The 15271-nt window shown below is 45.9% G+C and overlaps 1 protein-coding gene across 2 annotated transcripts in view; it reads right to left on the bottom strand.

The window, feature by feature from the left end:
• Positions 1-9515: 9515 nt before the first annotated feature.
• The window catches only part of LOC105520812 (zinc finger protein 563), a 21185-nt gene continuing 15429 nt past the window's right edge, over positions 9516-15271 (bottom strand). For both annotated transcript variants that reach the window (XM_011954749.1, XM_011954748.1), the window contains 3 exons: positions 13605-13731; positions 12299-12359; positions 9516-10848 (listed from right to left, as the gene is read on the bottom strand). In XM_011954749.1, the coding sequence (XP_011810139.1) occupies positions 9609-10848; positions 12299-12359; positions 13605-13731 (1428 nt within the window). In that variant the 3' untranslated portion in view covers positions 9516-9608. The remainder of the gene's footprint in view (positions 10849-12298; positions 12360-13604; positions 13732-15271) is intronic.

Genomic DNA, 15271 nt, shown 5'->3' with positions numbered 1-15271 from the left:
TGAGACAGGGTCTCACTCTGTTGCCCAGCAATTCTTCTGCCTCAGCCTGCCAAGTAGCTGGGACCACAGGTGCATCCACCATGCCTGGCTAATTTGAAACTTTTTTTTTATAGAGATGGGGTCACCCTATAGTGCCCAGGTGGGCCTTGAACTCCTGAGCTCAAGCAATTATCCTGCCTTGGCCTGGAAAAGTGTGAGACTACAGGTGTGAGCCACCATGTCCAGTCCCTGGATTTATGTTTTTAACAATATTATACAAAGTGTAGGCATTATTCCCTGTTTGAGTAAGAATGGACTCAATACTGTGCAAGATAACTCCACAGCAGCTACTATCAAAACAGTTTTTGTATTTTTAAAACTAATTTTTGTATTTTTAGTAGAGACAGGGTTTCACCATGTTGACCAGGATGGTCTTGAGTTCTTGACTTCATGATCTGCCCACCTCGGTCTCCCAAAGTACTGGGATTACAGGCGTGAGCCACCGAGCCTGGCCAGGGATTAGCTTTTTAGAAGAGGATACCAAAGGAATCCTTCCACCACAGGGCAACCAGCTGCTCCCTTGAGAGGCCCCACCCCCACATCTCAGGCTGTCCTCTGGGAGGAATGACCCAGGATCTGACATTCACTAGACCCTCCAAGAGACTTGGACTCTGTGGACATCTTGGGACAGCCCTAGGCAGTTCTGAAACCCAGGACCAGGAAAAGATAGAGTGGCGGGCTGAAGTCATATCACCTGCAACGTTTCTAAAGGGAAACCTCAATCCAAATACATTCTCAGAAGGTGTGTGTACCTAGGGAAGATGAAGGAGAGACAGATTTTATTTCACCGAAGATTGTCAGCAGGTTATTGTCTGCTCTCTTCACATGTGAAATGTCCATGAGCACAAACAACACTTTTAAAATGAGCCATATATCGTTAACTGAAAACAAAATGGTAAACTATTGCCTCTGTTTGAAATATTGCCAGGCAGCGGGGTGGGGGGTGGGGGGAACAAAGAGTTCATAATGTTGCTGTGAATTGAGGAGAGAAAATTAGCCTGGGGAAGGCTCTGGAAACCAAGGGGTTTGCTGCCAGCCCTAGGAAGATTTAGGATGAGGGGACAGGGGTGTATTTGAGACCCTGCTGCCCACATCTCTGGAAGACTCAGAAGGGAAACGGTCACCCTTGAAAAGAAAGAAGGGACTGAGGACCGCAGAGACCACAGCTCCTCCCACACACAAACCCCACACAGGAGTCTGGATTCTGCCTGGTGACCCTCTGTTGTCACCGTGCAGCCTCCTCACCGGATTCACAGGAACTGCGAGCCAGGCTGGAGGCGAGATTGCAGTTAGATATTAACCAGGTGCTCTCAGCCCCGCTGCCTCACGGGGTCGCCTCCCTGAGAGTCAGGTCACAGCAGACGCCGACCGCCGGTTTCCTCATTGTGTCTGGGGATAAGATTTCTGAGAGCTGTTCAAGAGTCGCCTGAGTTCTTTCTCAGATCCTGAATTCCAGCGGAAAGGCTGGCGCCAACCAGGCTGAAGACCCCACAAAGGAGCCCACTCAGCAGGAGAATGTGGTTTCTTCACTTCCAGTCCCAGGAGTCACCCCTCACTTCCCTACCAACCAGCGACCCCACACCCCAGCCGCCCCTGTCCACACCCCCAAACACCCCATCCCCAAACCTCTCAGGAGGGCAGATCTGGGATGTCCTCCCCTCTCCCGCTACTAAACTGTTTCTGCTGCAGCCCTCGGCGTCTGGGTACAGTGACTCAGGCAGCGGACCTGTGTGGGTTACAGCCGCACAATCTGGGGCCACGCGGCGCTGCGGACGCGGAGCTGCTCAGAGAGGGCGCCGGGGCCGCTGTCGCCTCGCAAGGAGGTGAGTAGGCGGACTCACATCCGCAGACCCGGGAGTAGCCACGGGGAGGCTGGGGTCCGCAGGCAGGCTTGGGTCGCGTCACAGCCGGTTCCGGCCAGCGACCCCCCCACCCAGCCTAGGGACGCTTGACCACGCACACTCATTTCCAGACTTCCGCGGTGTCCCGAGCCCTCTCCGCCTCCCACAGCCAGGTCCCAGTGGGACACAGGCTGCTATATAACTAACAGGGGCGGATCTCAGCTAGACCCGGGAACTGGAGTGCAGGGATGCGGCTTCCTCCCTGCGCTGTGACCTGACCCCTCCCAGGGCATCTTTGTGTTGAAGTCGAATTTCCTTTCTGTACGCAATGGTACCTTTCAGGTTCTTCCTCCTGGACAGGGACTCACAAATTCGTGCAGGGAGTTCCAGACCCATTGTCCAGTGGGAGCCCAAGCCACACAGGCCACACTGCAGCAGAAGGGAGTGTGGAGTCCTAATTAGGGAGGGGGAGCCGGGCTGACAGGAGCAGGGAAAGCAAAAAGAGAAAGCAGATAAGCTCTAAGTTTGCCTTTCTTTATGGTCCAGGATACATAGCCTGCCTGTGCAAACGACTCACAATCTTCCTGCGCCCAGCTATCACCAGACACCTCAGCTGATAGAAAATTGCAAGTTAGCTCACTGCAACCTTGGCATTATCAGTACTGCACAAAGCTCTCTTCAGCTCACAGCACAAGCACCATTCTGTAAAATCCCCAATCAAGCCTTTGTTTCCTGGCAGTCAACTCCTTTCTTGCTGACTTGCCTGTTGCATCCTTGTAAAATATTTTTCTACTTTCACTAATAAACCTGCCTTTCCTTATCTACGGCAGTTTGGGTAAATTCTTTTTACTGCCTGTGTGGCACTGGCCCCAGATATTCGCCACCAGTGACAGGAAGGACCAATGTCCTCCAGGCATCAGAAATGTGGGATGAGGCTGCTGGCAACATGGCTAGGCCTTTCTCCACCTTATTTCTCAATCTGCTAATTTTCAACTCTGAAAATAAAAACATGCCAACAACAAAATAAAATTCTTAAATGTACAGAAAAACTGGAATTATATGGCAGCAATTTCCTATAAAGAATCAAAAAAGAACAGAAAAAAAAAACCATGAACTAGCTCAGATAAGTAGCCTGCAGCACTTACATTTCACAGGCAAATCCCCATTTAGGAGGCTAAATATATTCCCAAGCTTGGGAGTGTAAATGGAAAAGTGATCGAGGCAGATCTCATCGATTTAGAGGTTTCTTTTGACAAGGCTGAGGATGCCTCAGGAAAAGAAAAACACAAGTCACAGTCACAGTAGATCCGTGTCTTGTGCTTTCTCCAAAGAGGGTTTTGGGACTTAAATATTTAAAGAGGAAAGCAAGGGCAGGAGGGGAAGGAGAACAGAAAAAAAAAAAAAAAAAAGGTGAGAGTAGGCCGGGCCTGGTGGCTCATGCCTGTAATCCCAGCACTTTGGGAGGCCGAGGCGGGAGGATCAAGAGGTCAAGAGATCGAGACCATGTTGGCCAACATGGTGAAACCCCACCTCTATTAAAAATACAAAAATTAGCTAGGCGTGGTGGCACGTGCTTGTAGTCCCAGCTATTCAGGAGGTTGAGGCACGAGAATCGCTTGAACCCGGGAGGCGCAGGTTGCAGTGAGCCAAGACCATACCACCTCACTCCAGCCTTGCAACAGCGCAAGACTCCATCTCAAAAAAAAAAAAAGGCCGGGCGCGGTGGCTCAAGCCTGTAATCCCAGCACTTTGGGAGGCCGAGACGGGCGGATCACGAGGTCAGGAGATCGAGACCATCCTGGCTAACACGGTGAAACCCCGTCTCTACTAAAAAATACAAAAAACTAGCCGGGCGAGGTGGCGGGCGCCTGTAGTCCCAGCTACTCGGGAGGCTGAGGCAGGAGAATGGCGTGAACCCGGGAGGCGGAGCTTGCAGTGAGCTGAGATCCGGCCACTGCACTCCAGCCTGGGCGACAGAGCGAGACTCCGTCTCAAAAAATAATAATAATAATAAATAAATAAACAAACCTGAGAAATAATTGTTCCTTTGAGAAAACAAACATGCTAGCAACCTATTATTTTATTGGTAACAAAGTTATGTAAAACACTAATCAAACATAAGCTCTCTCCTTTTTCCTGTATCTCAGCAGCTCCCTGACCTTCACAATTTGTGGTTCTCAGCATGTGCTCTGTGCTTCAACCCCATCCCCTTCACCAGTGACCCATCCAATCATTTCTGCAGCTAAACCCTAAGCACTGTGTAAATACCTTTTCCTTGTAAGCAGTCCAACTGGGCCAGGTTGAATCCACTTGTGGCTCTCTCATGTCCATGTCCCTTGATTTGAATAATTCACTTGAAACCATCTTCCAATACAGGCTATAGTATCCTGGGTAAAGACCGCCATCTGTTTTCTTTGCTTCTGTTCTCCCTAACCTGTGTCACTACCTGCTCACTGAGGGTACAGTCAGAATATTCTAAGCTGACCATCACCCTGCTGTAAATACTGGAGGTCTTGGCCAAGTGAGGTGGCTCACGGCTATAATCCCAGCACTTTGGGAGGCTGAGGCAGGCAGATCACGAGGTCAAGAAATCGAGACCATCCTGGCTAACATGGTGAAACCCCGTCTCTACTAAAAATACAAAAAATTAGCCGGGTGTGGTGGTGGGCGCCTGTAGTCCCAGCTACTCAGGAGGCTGAGGCAGGCAGGAGAATCCCCTGAACCTGGGAGGCGGAGCTTGCAGTGAGGCGTGATTGCATCACTGCACTCCAGCCTGGGTGACAGAGTGAAACTCCATCTCAACAAATAAAATATAAAAAATAAAAATAAATAAAATAAATAAAATTAAAAATACTGGTCTCAGCACAACCCTGGGAAGTCCACACCCTAGAAAGAATGTGTGAATGTTAATCCCACCCTTACTACAACATGAAACTTTTTATTTCTCTTACTGGAAAATGGCTAAAAACAGTTTATTGGAGGACTTTTTTTATTTTTAAAGAGCTGGGGTCTCACTTCGTGGCCCAGGCTGAAGTGCAGTGGTATGATCACAGCTTACCATAACCTGAAACTCCTGGGCTCAAGTGATTTTCCCAGCTCAGCCTTCCAAACAGCTGGAGGACTTTTATACAGGAGAATATAGATAGAAGTAAAGGAAACTCAGTTTGGTTTCGTGACATAGGTGACCACTCTCCCATCTTTAAATACCCTCTCCTGGAGGATTCCAGGAAGGGACACCCAATTCATTCTCCTCCTAAGTCACTGGCCTGCCCAGTCTATTGCAGGCTGCCCCTCCTGCTAACCTTGGAGGTGGACAGCCATTGGTCTCCTGAGCATTTGTCTTCTGCTATACTTTGCCCCTTACCCTGAAACAAGGTGGCCTCTGCTAGACCCAGAGCATCAAATAGCATCCATATGATAATGTTCTCAAAATTCCATTTAGATCTCTCAGGCTCCAGATCCAATACGCTGGTCAACACTTCGCTTGTTTGACTCAAACATGCCATGAGTGATTACAAAACATAACCCTTCATTTCCCCTCCAATCATCTCCCCTGGCCTTGCTCCTCTGAGTGACGGGAAGCACCCAGGGGCTCTGAAAATAAGACTCATAGTTGACTCTCTTCTTTCCTTTGCTCCATCAGAAATCCTTTGGGAGCTGCCCCTGCCTGTGTAACTCCTAGTCAACTTTCAGGTTTTGTTTTGTTTTTAGATGGAGTCTCACTCTTTTGCCCAGGCTGGAGTCCAGTGGCATGATCTCAGCTCACTGCAACCTCCACCTCCCAGATTCAAGCCATTCTCCTGCCTCAGCCTCCCATGTAGCTGGGATTACAAGCATGTGCAACCATGCCTGGCTAATTTTTGTATTTTTTAGTACAGACAGGGTTTCACCATGTTGGCCAGGTTGGTCTGGTCTGGAATTCCGGACCTCAAGTGATCAGCCCACCTCAGCCTCCCAAAGTGTTGGATTATAGGTGTGAGCCATCGCACCCGGCCATCTTCAGGCTTTGAGAATTAGTCCCACTGGGGAAGCCTCCCATAACCTCTCAGACTAGTGAGAACCCTTTCTTTTTTTTTTCTTTCTTTTTTTTTTTTTTTTTTTTCCATCTAGTCTGAAGCCCTATGGTTTGGGTTTCGCTCTGCCGCCCAGGCTGGAGTGCAGTGGCCGGATCTCAGCTCACTGCAAGCTCCACCTCCCAGATTCAAGCCATTCTCCTGCCTCAGCCTCCCGAGTAGCTGGGACTACAGGCGCCCGCCACCTCGCCCGGCTAGTTTTTTGTATTTTTAGTAGAGATGGGGTTTCACCGTGTTAGCCAGGATGGTCTCGATCTCCTGACCTTGTGATCCGCCCGTCTCGGCCTCCTAAAGTGCTGGGATTACAGGCTTGAGCCACCGCGCCCGGCAAGAACCCTTTCTACCATCATATTTTAGAGCCACACACTCTTCTCTACTGCACTGAAGACAATCACCACTGATCCTCTGTTTATATCCAGAACTGGTAAATAGTGGGATTGATGGGGCCTTTCCCCACCCTGGAACCTGGCTCCAAAAACACAGCTTGGGTTCATAACTAGACTTCTCAATACACAACCTTCTGTCAATATCCGCTAACATTACCCAAACCCACGCCAGCACAACCTCTCTTGAAACTGCAACTACAGCTTTTAAGCTGATCTCCCAGCTCCCCTCTACCATCTATTCTCTGCCCACCAGTAGGAGTAAGCTTCTTCAAACACAAACCAAACATCACTTTTCTGCTCAAAATCCTATAAAAGGCTGGGTGCGATGGCTCACACCTATAATCCCAGCACTTTAGGAGGCCAAGATGGGCGAATCACAAGGTCAGGAGTTCAAGACCAGCCTGGCCAATACGGTGAAACCCCGTCTCTACTAAAAATACAAAAATTAGCCAGGAATGGTGGCAGACACCTGTAGTGCCAGCTACTCTGGAAGCTGAAGCAGGAGAATCACTTGAATCCAGGAGGCGGAGGTTGCAGTGAGCCGAGATCGCACCATTGCACTCCAACCTGGATGACAGAGCGAGACTCTGTCTCAAAAAAAAAAAAAAGCGTAACCTATCTTTGAAAGTATAACTTATCCTATAAAACTGTAACCTTACTGCCTATCTAACTATGTCTTTTATTACCTCAGCACTCTATGTTCCATGGACCAACACAATGGCACATGGGAGCGAGTTAGAAATGCAGACTCTCACACTCTGTCCCTAACCTGCTGAACCAGAAGCTGAATTTGAAGATCCATACTTCCCTGTGAAATTTCAGAAGTGCATCTTACAAGTTTCCCCCTTAACCTGACCCAGCCATAAGGGTACTGCATATTCCTCACCACTGGGATATTTGAATTAACAGAACATCTCAGGTGGGGGCAGCAAGGGGCTGGGGCTGGAACTGGGAGAGGAGACAAGTGAGATGTCCTTAAGAAGATGATGTGGTCAGGGCGAGGCCGCCTTCCCAGCGGTATGGCCTGGCCCACTGCTCCTGAAGTGCAGGAATGGCCACTCATGGGAACTGATCAGGAGGATGCATGTGTAGTCAGCAGTGTGCTGAGGCTGTAGCGCTTGCACATGGCAACCAATGTGCTCAGTCTGGGATTCAGCGAAGCATGTGCACCAGCAGGCAGCAAAAGGGTCCCCCTTGTCAGTCAGCCCATCCTGCTCGGGGATGGGCTGAAAGTGATGGAGAAGAAGGGTTTTCTTTGCTCCAAGAGGCCAGTGGTAAAGTCACAACAAATACCAAAATGTCGTGTTTCATAAGCTCTTTAGTATACAGCAATTTTAAAACCATCTAAGAATTAAACATATCTCTGGGCACGGTGGCTCACACTTGTGATCCCAGCACTTTCAGAGGCTTAGGTTGGAGGATCGCCTGAGGCCAGGAGCTAGAGGCCAGCCTGGGCAACATAGTGAGACCTCTATCTCTAAAAAAAAAAAAAGAAAAAATTAGCAAGGTGTGGCAGGCTGTGCCTCTAGTTCCAGTTACTTGAGAGGCTGAGGCAAAAGGATGCCCTGAGCCCAGGTTCGAGGTTACAGTGAGCTATGATCATGCCACTGCACTCTATCCTGGTGACAAAGTGAGACCCTATCTCTAAACAAAAAAATAAAAGAAGAGGCAATTAAAACTACTTGTCTATTAGAAATGCACTTCAATGCTGGGTGCGGTGGCTCATGCCTGTAATACCAATACTTTGGGAGGCCAAGGAGGGTGGATCACCTGAGGTCACAAGTTCAAGACCAGCCTGGCCAACATGGTGAAACCGCATCTCTACTAAAAGTACAAAAATTAGCTGGGTGTGGGGGCAGGCACCTGTAATCCCAGCTACGCAGGAGGCTGAGGCAGGAGAACTGCTTGCACCCGGGAGGTGGAGGTTGCAGTGAGCCAAGATCGCACCACTGCACTCCAGCCTGGGAAACAGAGTGAGACTCCGTCTCAAAAAAAAAAAAAAGAAATATGCAAATATTTTTTATTTTTATTTTTTGAGACAGGGTCTCATTCTGTTGCCCATGCTAGAGAGCAGTGATGTGATTTTGACTCATTGGAATCTCAGCCTCCCAGGCTCAAGTGATCCTCCCACCTTAACCTCCCTAGTAGCTGGGACTACAGGTACATGCCACCACACCTGGCTAATCTGTGTATCTTTTGTAGAGACAGGGTTTTGCCATGTTACCCAGGCTGGCCTCTAACTCCTGAGCTCAAGTGATCCACCTCCCTTGGACTCCTTAAGTGCTAGGATTACAGATGGGAGCCACTGTGCCTAACCCAAATATGTCTTTTTTAAAAAGGGACTTGCCATGTGTGGATTTAGGTATGCCCAGGGGGTGGTGGCACCAATCTCCTGCACATATTAGGGGATAACTGTATTTGAAAGAAATTGAGGCTAATTAAGGCTTTACTATGTGTTTACATTCATAGGGTTTATCTCCAATGAGAATTATTTCTATCTGAAATGAAATAACATTAAAGAATATTTTCCTACATTTCACACATTTATAGAGTATCTCTCCAGTGAGTCCTTTTATGTCTATGCAAGGACCTGAGAGAATTCAATGCTTTTCTACATTTCTTACATTCATATGACTTCTCTCCAGAGTTAATCCTTTCATGTACTTTTTTTTTTTGAGACAGGGTCTGGCTCTGTTGCCCAGGCTGGAGTGCAGTGTGTCTTGGCTCACTGCTACCCCCACCCCTTGGGCTCAAGAGATCTTCCCACCCCAGCCTCCCAAGTAGGTGGGACTACAGATGCATACCACTACATCTACTAATTTTTCTATTTTTTGTAGGGACAGGGTTTCACCATTTTGCCCAGGCTAGTCTCAAGTTCCTGAGGTCAAGCGATCTGCCCACCCAAAGTGCTGGGATTACAGGCATGAGCCACTGTGTCCAGCCTCATGTACTTTTAAGTTACCAAAATGACTGAAGGCTTCAAAATGACCGAAGGGAATGGCTTCCCTACATATTTTACATTTACAGGGTTTTTCTGCTCTGTGAGTTGTTATATGTTGACAACTGTATTTAAAAAGAATTGATTGCTTTCCCACATTCCTTACATTCATATAGTATCTCTCCAGTGTGAGTTGTTTCATGATTTTGAAAGGAATAAAAATTATGAAAGGCTTTCCCACATTTACATTTATAGGGTTTCTGTCCAGTGCAAGTTTATTCATGATGTCAAAGGGAACTGGAAATATAGAAGACTTTATCATTGTTTACATTCATATTGTTTCTCTCCAGTGAGTCTTTTCATGTCTTTGACATACACTGGGATAAACAAAGGCTTTCCCACATACCTTGCATTTATTCGGCCCATCTCCCGTATGCATTACCACATGTCTTCGAAAGCTTGAGCTATGAGATAACGCTTTCCCACACTGCTTGCATTCATAGGGTTTCTCTCCACTGTGAGACTTTTCGTGTCTTTGACATACACTGGGATAAACAAAGGCTTTCCCACATACCTTGCATTTATGAGGTCCACCTCCAGTGTGCATTATCATGTGTCTTCGAAAGCTTGAGCTATGAGATAACGCTTTCCCACACTGTTTGCATTCATAGGGTTTCTCTCCTGTGTGAATTCGTTCATGATATCGAACTAAACTGGGACGATCAAAGCCTTTCCCACATATCTTACATTTATGAGGTCGATCTCCAGTGTGCCTTTTCATGTGTATTTGAAAGCTTCCAAGATGATGAAATGCTTTCCCGCATTGCTTACACTCATAGGGTTTCTCTGCACTGTGAGTGGTTTCATGTCTTCGAAGGGAACTGGAAACACTGAAGGCTTTCCCACATTGTTTACATGTATAGGGTTTCTCTCCAGTGTGAGTTCTTTCATGTCTTATATAGGAACTGGAATCAGGCAAGGCCTTAGAACACTGCTTACATTCATACGGTTTCTCCCCAGTGTGCATTCTCTCATGTCTTAGATAGGAACTGTAAAAAGGAAAGGCTTTAGAACAGTGCTTACATTCATACGGTTTCTCTCCAGTGTGCGTTCTTTCATGCATACGCAATAAACTGGGCCAAAAAAAAGCTTTTCCACACAACTTACATTTATAAGGTCTGTTTCCACCTTGCACTACCATGTGTCTTCGAAGGTTTCTACGAGAACTGAAGGTTTTTCCACATTCCTTACACTCATAGCATTTCTTTCCAGTGTGAGGCCTTCCACACGACTGAAAGGAGTGATGGTAACTGAAGGCTTTCCCACGTTGTTTATGTGTATGTGGCTTCTCGCCATATTCCTGATACTCACAAGGTTTGTATCCAGCATTAACTGTGATGTGGCTATTAAGAGATAAATGACCCATTATGACTTCTTCACACTCGGTGCTTTGACATGGATCTTCTCCAGGACAAATGCTGTTGTTCACAATACTACCTCGAATCAGGCTAAATGTTTCTCCACATTGACCACTGTCTTTACTTTCACTGAATCTCTCTACCATATGACATCTATAAAAAATGAGAAGTACGTTACTAAATAGTTGTTTCTAAATGATTTTATGTGTATTAATAGGTATCAGATGTACTTTTTCTTTCTTTCTTTTTTTTTTCCCTGAGATGGAGTCTTGCTCTGTCACCCAGGCTAGAGTGCAGTGGCATGATCTCGGCTCACTGCAACCTCTTCCTCCCGGGTTCAAGCAATTCTCCTGCCTAAACCTCCCAAGTAGCTGGGATTAGAGGCGCACGCCACCATGCCCAGCTAATTTTGTATTTTTAGTAGAGATGGGGTTTCACTATGTTGACCAGGCTGTTCTCAAACTCCTGACCTCGTGATCCACCTGCCTTGGCCTCCCAAAGTGCTGGGATTACAGACGTGAGTCACTGCACCTGGTCAGATATACCTTTTTAACATTACCATGCAAAGTGTAGGCTTCAAGCCCTGTTTGAACATGAATGAACTGAATGCTATGCAAGACAACCCAACACCAGCAGGGTTTTTGGTTTTTTTTTTCTTTTAATTAATTAATTTATTTTTTGAAACAGGATCTTGCTCTGTCACCCATGCTGGAGTGCAGCAGCAGGATGATGGTTCATGCAGCCTTGACCTCCTGAACTCAAATGATCAACCTACTTCAGCTTCATGAGTAGCTGGAATTATAGGTGTGCACCAACACACTTGGCTAATTTTTTTTTTTTTTTTTTTTTGAGACGGAGTCTTGCTGTGTCACCAGGCTGGAGTGCAATGGTGCAATCTTGGCTCACTGCAACCTTCACCTCCTATGTTCATGCAATTCTCCTGCCTCAGCCTCCCAAGCAGCTGGGGTTAAAGGTGCACACCACCATGATCAGCTAACTTTTGTACTTTTGTAGAGAAAGGGTTTCGCTATGTTGGCCAGGCTGGTCTCAAACTCCTGACTTCAAGTAATCTGCTCGCCTCAGCCTCCTAAAGTGCTGAGATTACAGGCGTGAGCCACCATGTCCAGCCTCATATGTAAATTCTTAGAATATGTTTTAGGAGGAAATTTTTAAAGACTAAATAAATTTAAGCTGATGCAGTGACTTACGCCTGTAATCCTAGCATTTGGGGAGGCCAAGGCAGGCAGATTACTTGAGCGCAGGAATTCAAGACCAGCCTGGGAAACATGCCAAAACCCTGTCTCTACAAAAAATACAAAAATTAACCAAGTGTGGTGGCGTGCACGTGTAGTCCCGGCTACTCAGGAGGCTCTGGTGGGAGGGTCACATGAACCTGGGAGGTTGAGGCTGCAGTGAGTCAAGATCATGTCACTGAACTCCAGCCTGGGCAACAAAGCAAGGCCCTGACTAAAAATAATAATAAAAATAATTTTAAAAAATAAAAAATAAATTTAAGCTGGGCTTGTTCATTTTGTTTTTAAAATTTCCTTTCATTCTGAGAATCACTTCAGAAACATAACTTTCTCCTGTGAGTGCAAATTACCTTAGATTTCTCCTAGGATTTTTGTTCTGATCTTCAGTATTCTGGCCTTCCCATATCTTTCCTAAAAGGTAGACCCAGAAAATCACTATACATTATTATAAAATTATATAAAACACTAAGATTTTACGCATACTGCAATCATACATGATTCATTCACCAAACTACAGTTAATTCTGTACAGTTTGGGGGTGGAGGCAGAGTCTCACTCTGTTGCCCAGGTTGGAGTGCACTGGCACGATCTTGGCTCATGGCAACCTCTGCCTCCCACGTTCAAGCGATTCTCCTGCTTCAGCCTCCTGAGTAGCTGGGACTACAGGTGCCTGCCACCACACCCAGCTAATTTTTGTATTTTTATTGGAGATGGGGTTTCACCATGTTGGCCAGGCTAATCTCGAACTCCTGACCTCAAGTGATCTTCCCACCTCGGCCTCCCAAAGTGCTGGGATTACAGACATGAGCCACTGTACCCAGCCTTACAGTTGATTCTTTAACAACACATGTTTGAACTGCACAGCTCCACCTATATATGAATTCTCTTCAGTTTCTGCTATCCCTAAGACACCAAGATCAATCCCTCCTCTTACTTAGCCTTCTCAATGTAAAGATGAGGATAAAGACCTTTTAATCATCTACCTCCACTTAATGAATAGTAAATATAGTTTCTCTTCTTTATGATTTTCTTATCAGTATTTTCTTTCTCTAGCTCACTTTATTGTGAGAATATAGTATGTAATACGTGACTTACAATATATGGATTAATATGGATTAATCAACTTTATTTTATTTTTTTATTTTTTTGAGAGGGATTCTCACTGTGTCTCCCAGGCTGGAGTGCAGTGGCATGATCTCGGCTCACTGTGACCTCTGCCTCCTGGGCTCAAGTGATTCTGCTGCCTCAGCCTCCTGAGTAGCTGGGATTATAGGCACATGCCACTATGCCCGGCTAACTTTTGTATTTTTAGTAGAGACAGGGTTTCACCATGTTGGTCAGGCTGGTCTCGAACTCCTGACCTCGTGATCCACCTGCCTTGGCCTCCCAATGTGCTGGGATTACAGGCGTGAGCCACCGTGCCCAGCCAATCAACTGCTTATGTTAGCAATAAGGCTGCTGGTCAATGGCTGCCTAAGCTGTGGTGGACAAAAAATTGTATGAGGAAATACTTCTTTCAGGGCTGTCACCTCTGAATTCTGTGTTGTTCAAGAGTCCATCACATGCCCTTTCCATATTTCAAATCATTGAACAGCACTGATGACCATGAAACAAATGTCTGTAATTGATTAAGTGAAGACATGATACCATCCTTACTTATACAGTCCAGGTTCCTGATGGTTTCTTGCATCACATATCTGTACAAATTCTTCTGTGATGGACCCAACAAAGCCCATTCCTCCTGGGTGAAGTTCACAGCCACATCCTCAAAGGCCACTGTGTCCTGAAACATTAAAAAGTTACTTTACCAAACAGGTAAATAGGAACAGGTCTCTTCTTGGTGAGTTAAATGAGTCTTATTGCCTGGATCACCCTAACATTTATTCCTGTAGTGGGTTGCGGTTCTTGTCAAAGTCCTACTGACAAAGTCCTACTACTGACTGTGCAGAAGAGAGCTACCATTAGCAGTCCTGAGACTACATGTCCTTACCGTTCTTATTCTCAAAGTTGGACCTTTTATGGTTGTCTAGGAACTGGATTTAGGGAGTGCCCCACCAATGTAACTAATAACAGGGCTTGATTGTATCTAAACTGTTTATGCAAAAAGTATATTATTTGCTTAACTCCTACGTTCTGAGAGTTTAGAATCTTACAAACTCAGCAGAGGGAGTGTATGTGATCAGCCACTGCTAAGTTTGAATGGTTGTCCCCTCCAAAACACATGTTGAAAGTTAATCCGCAAAGTGGGAGTAATAAAAGGTGGGAATTGAAAAGGTGATTGAGTCTTGAAGGTTCAGACCTCATGAATAAGTTACTCTATTCATGGATCAATGGCTTAATGAATAAATAAATTACCTCAGGAAGGGGACTGGTGTCCTTATAAGATGGAAGAGACCCGAGTTAGGCACTTCAGCCGTTGCCATGTAATGCTTTGTGCCATCTAGGAACTCTGCAGAGTCCCCACCAGCAAGAAGGTTCTCCCCAGATGCCCAGGCTTAACCTTGGACTTCCCAGCCTCCACAACAGTAAAAAACAAATATTGTTCCTTATAAATTATCCAAGTTCAGATTATTCTTAAGCAACAAAAAACAGACTAAACCAGCCACCAAAAAACACTATAGGCACTGGGTCTCTAATGAGAGAGCCTGGTAGATAAAATTTCACATTTTTTTGCAACTTGTTAGCTGGAGGATTTGGCACATCCTCCGGGATTATACTAACAGAAAATCTGGAAGCTGGTAACTGGTTTCCTCTAGATCAAATGTAGTTAAGCATGACAAATAATAAAAGATATTTCACCATCCCAGTGGAAAAATTTTGAACATCTTATTGGGTAATGTCAAAGGAGAAGGAAAGAAGGGCAATGAGAGACTGTATTATTAGAAAAGAACTCAATGTTATCTCTCATGAATATTTATAAGATTCCCTAAATAACTAAAACAGATCTAAATAACTAAAAATTACACTACCAGCTGGGCACCATGGCTCATGCCTGTAATCCCAGCACTTTGAGAGGCCAGGGCAGATGGACCATTTGAGCCCAGGAGTTTGAGACCAGCCTGGGCAACAGGGCAAAACCCTGTCTCTGCAAAAAAAATACAAAAAAAGTTAGCCAGGCATGGTGGTATGCCTGTAGTCCCAGTTAATGGGGAGGCTGAGGTGGGAGGATCACCTGAGCCCAGGACATGAAGACTAGTGAACCATTACTGAGCCACTGCATTCCAGCAAGGGCAATATAGTGAGATTCTGTCTCAAAAAATAAATAAATAAAATTACATTACCAAATCTAATAGAAGTCACAAACATCTAAAAATGATAAAATC

The sequence above is a fragment of the Colobus angolensis genome, unplaced genomic scaffold, assembly GCF_000951035.1.
Source record: "Colobus angolensis palliatus isolate OR3802 unplaced genomic scaffold, Cang.pa_1.0 Scaffold39, whole genome shotgun sequence".
Classification (NCBI taxonomy): Eukaryota; Metazoa; Chordata; class Mammalia; order Primates; family Cercopithecidae; genus Colobus; species Colobus angolensis.
This window is presented reverse-complemented; position numbering and strand designations above follow the sequence as displayed.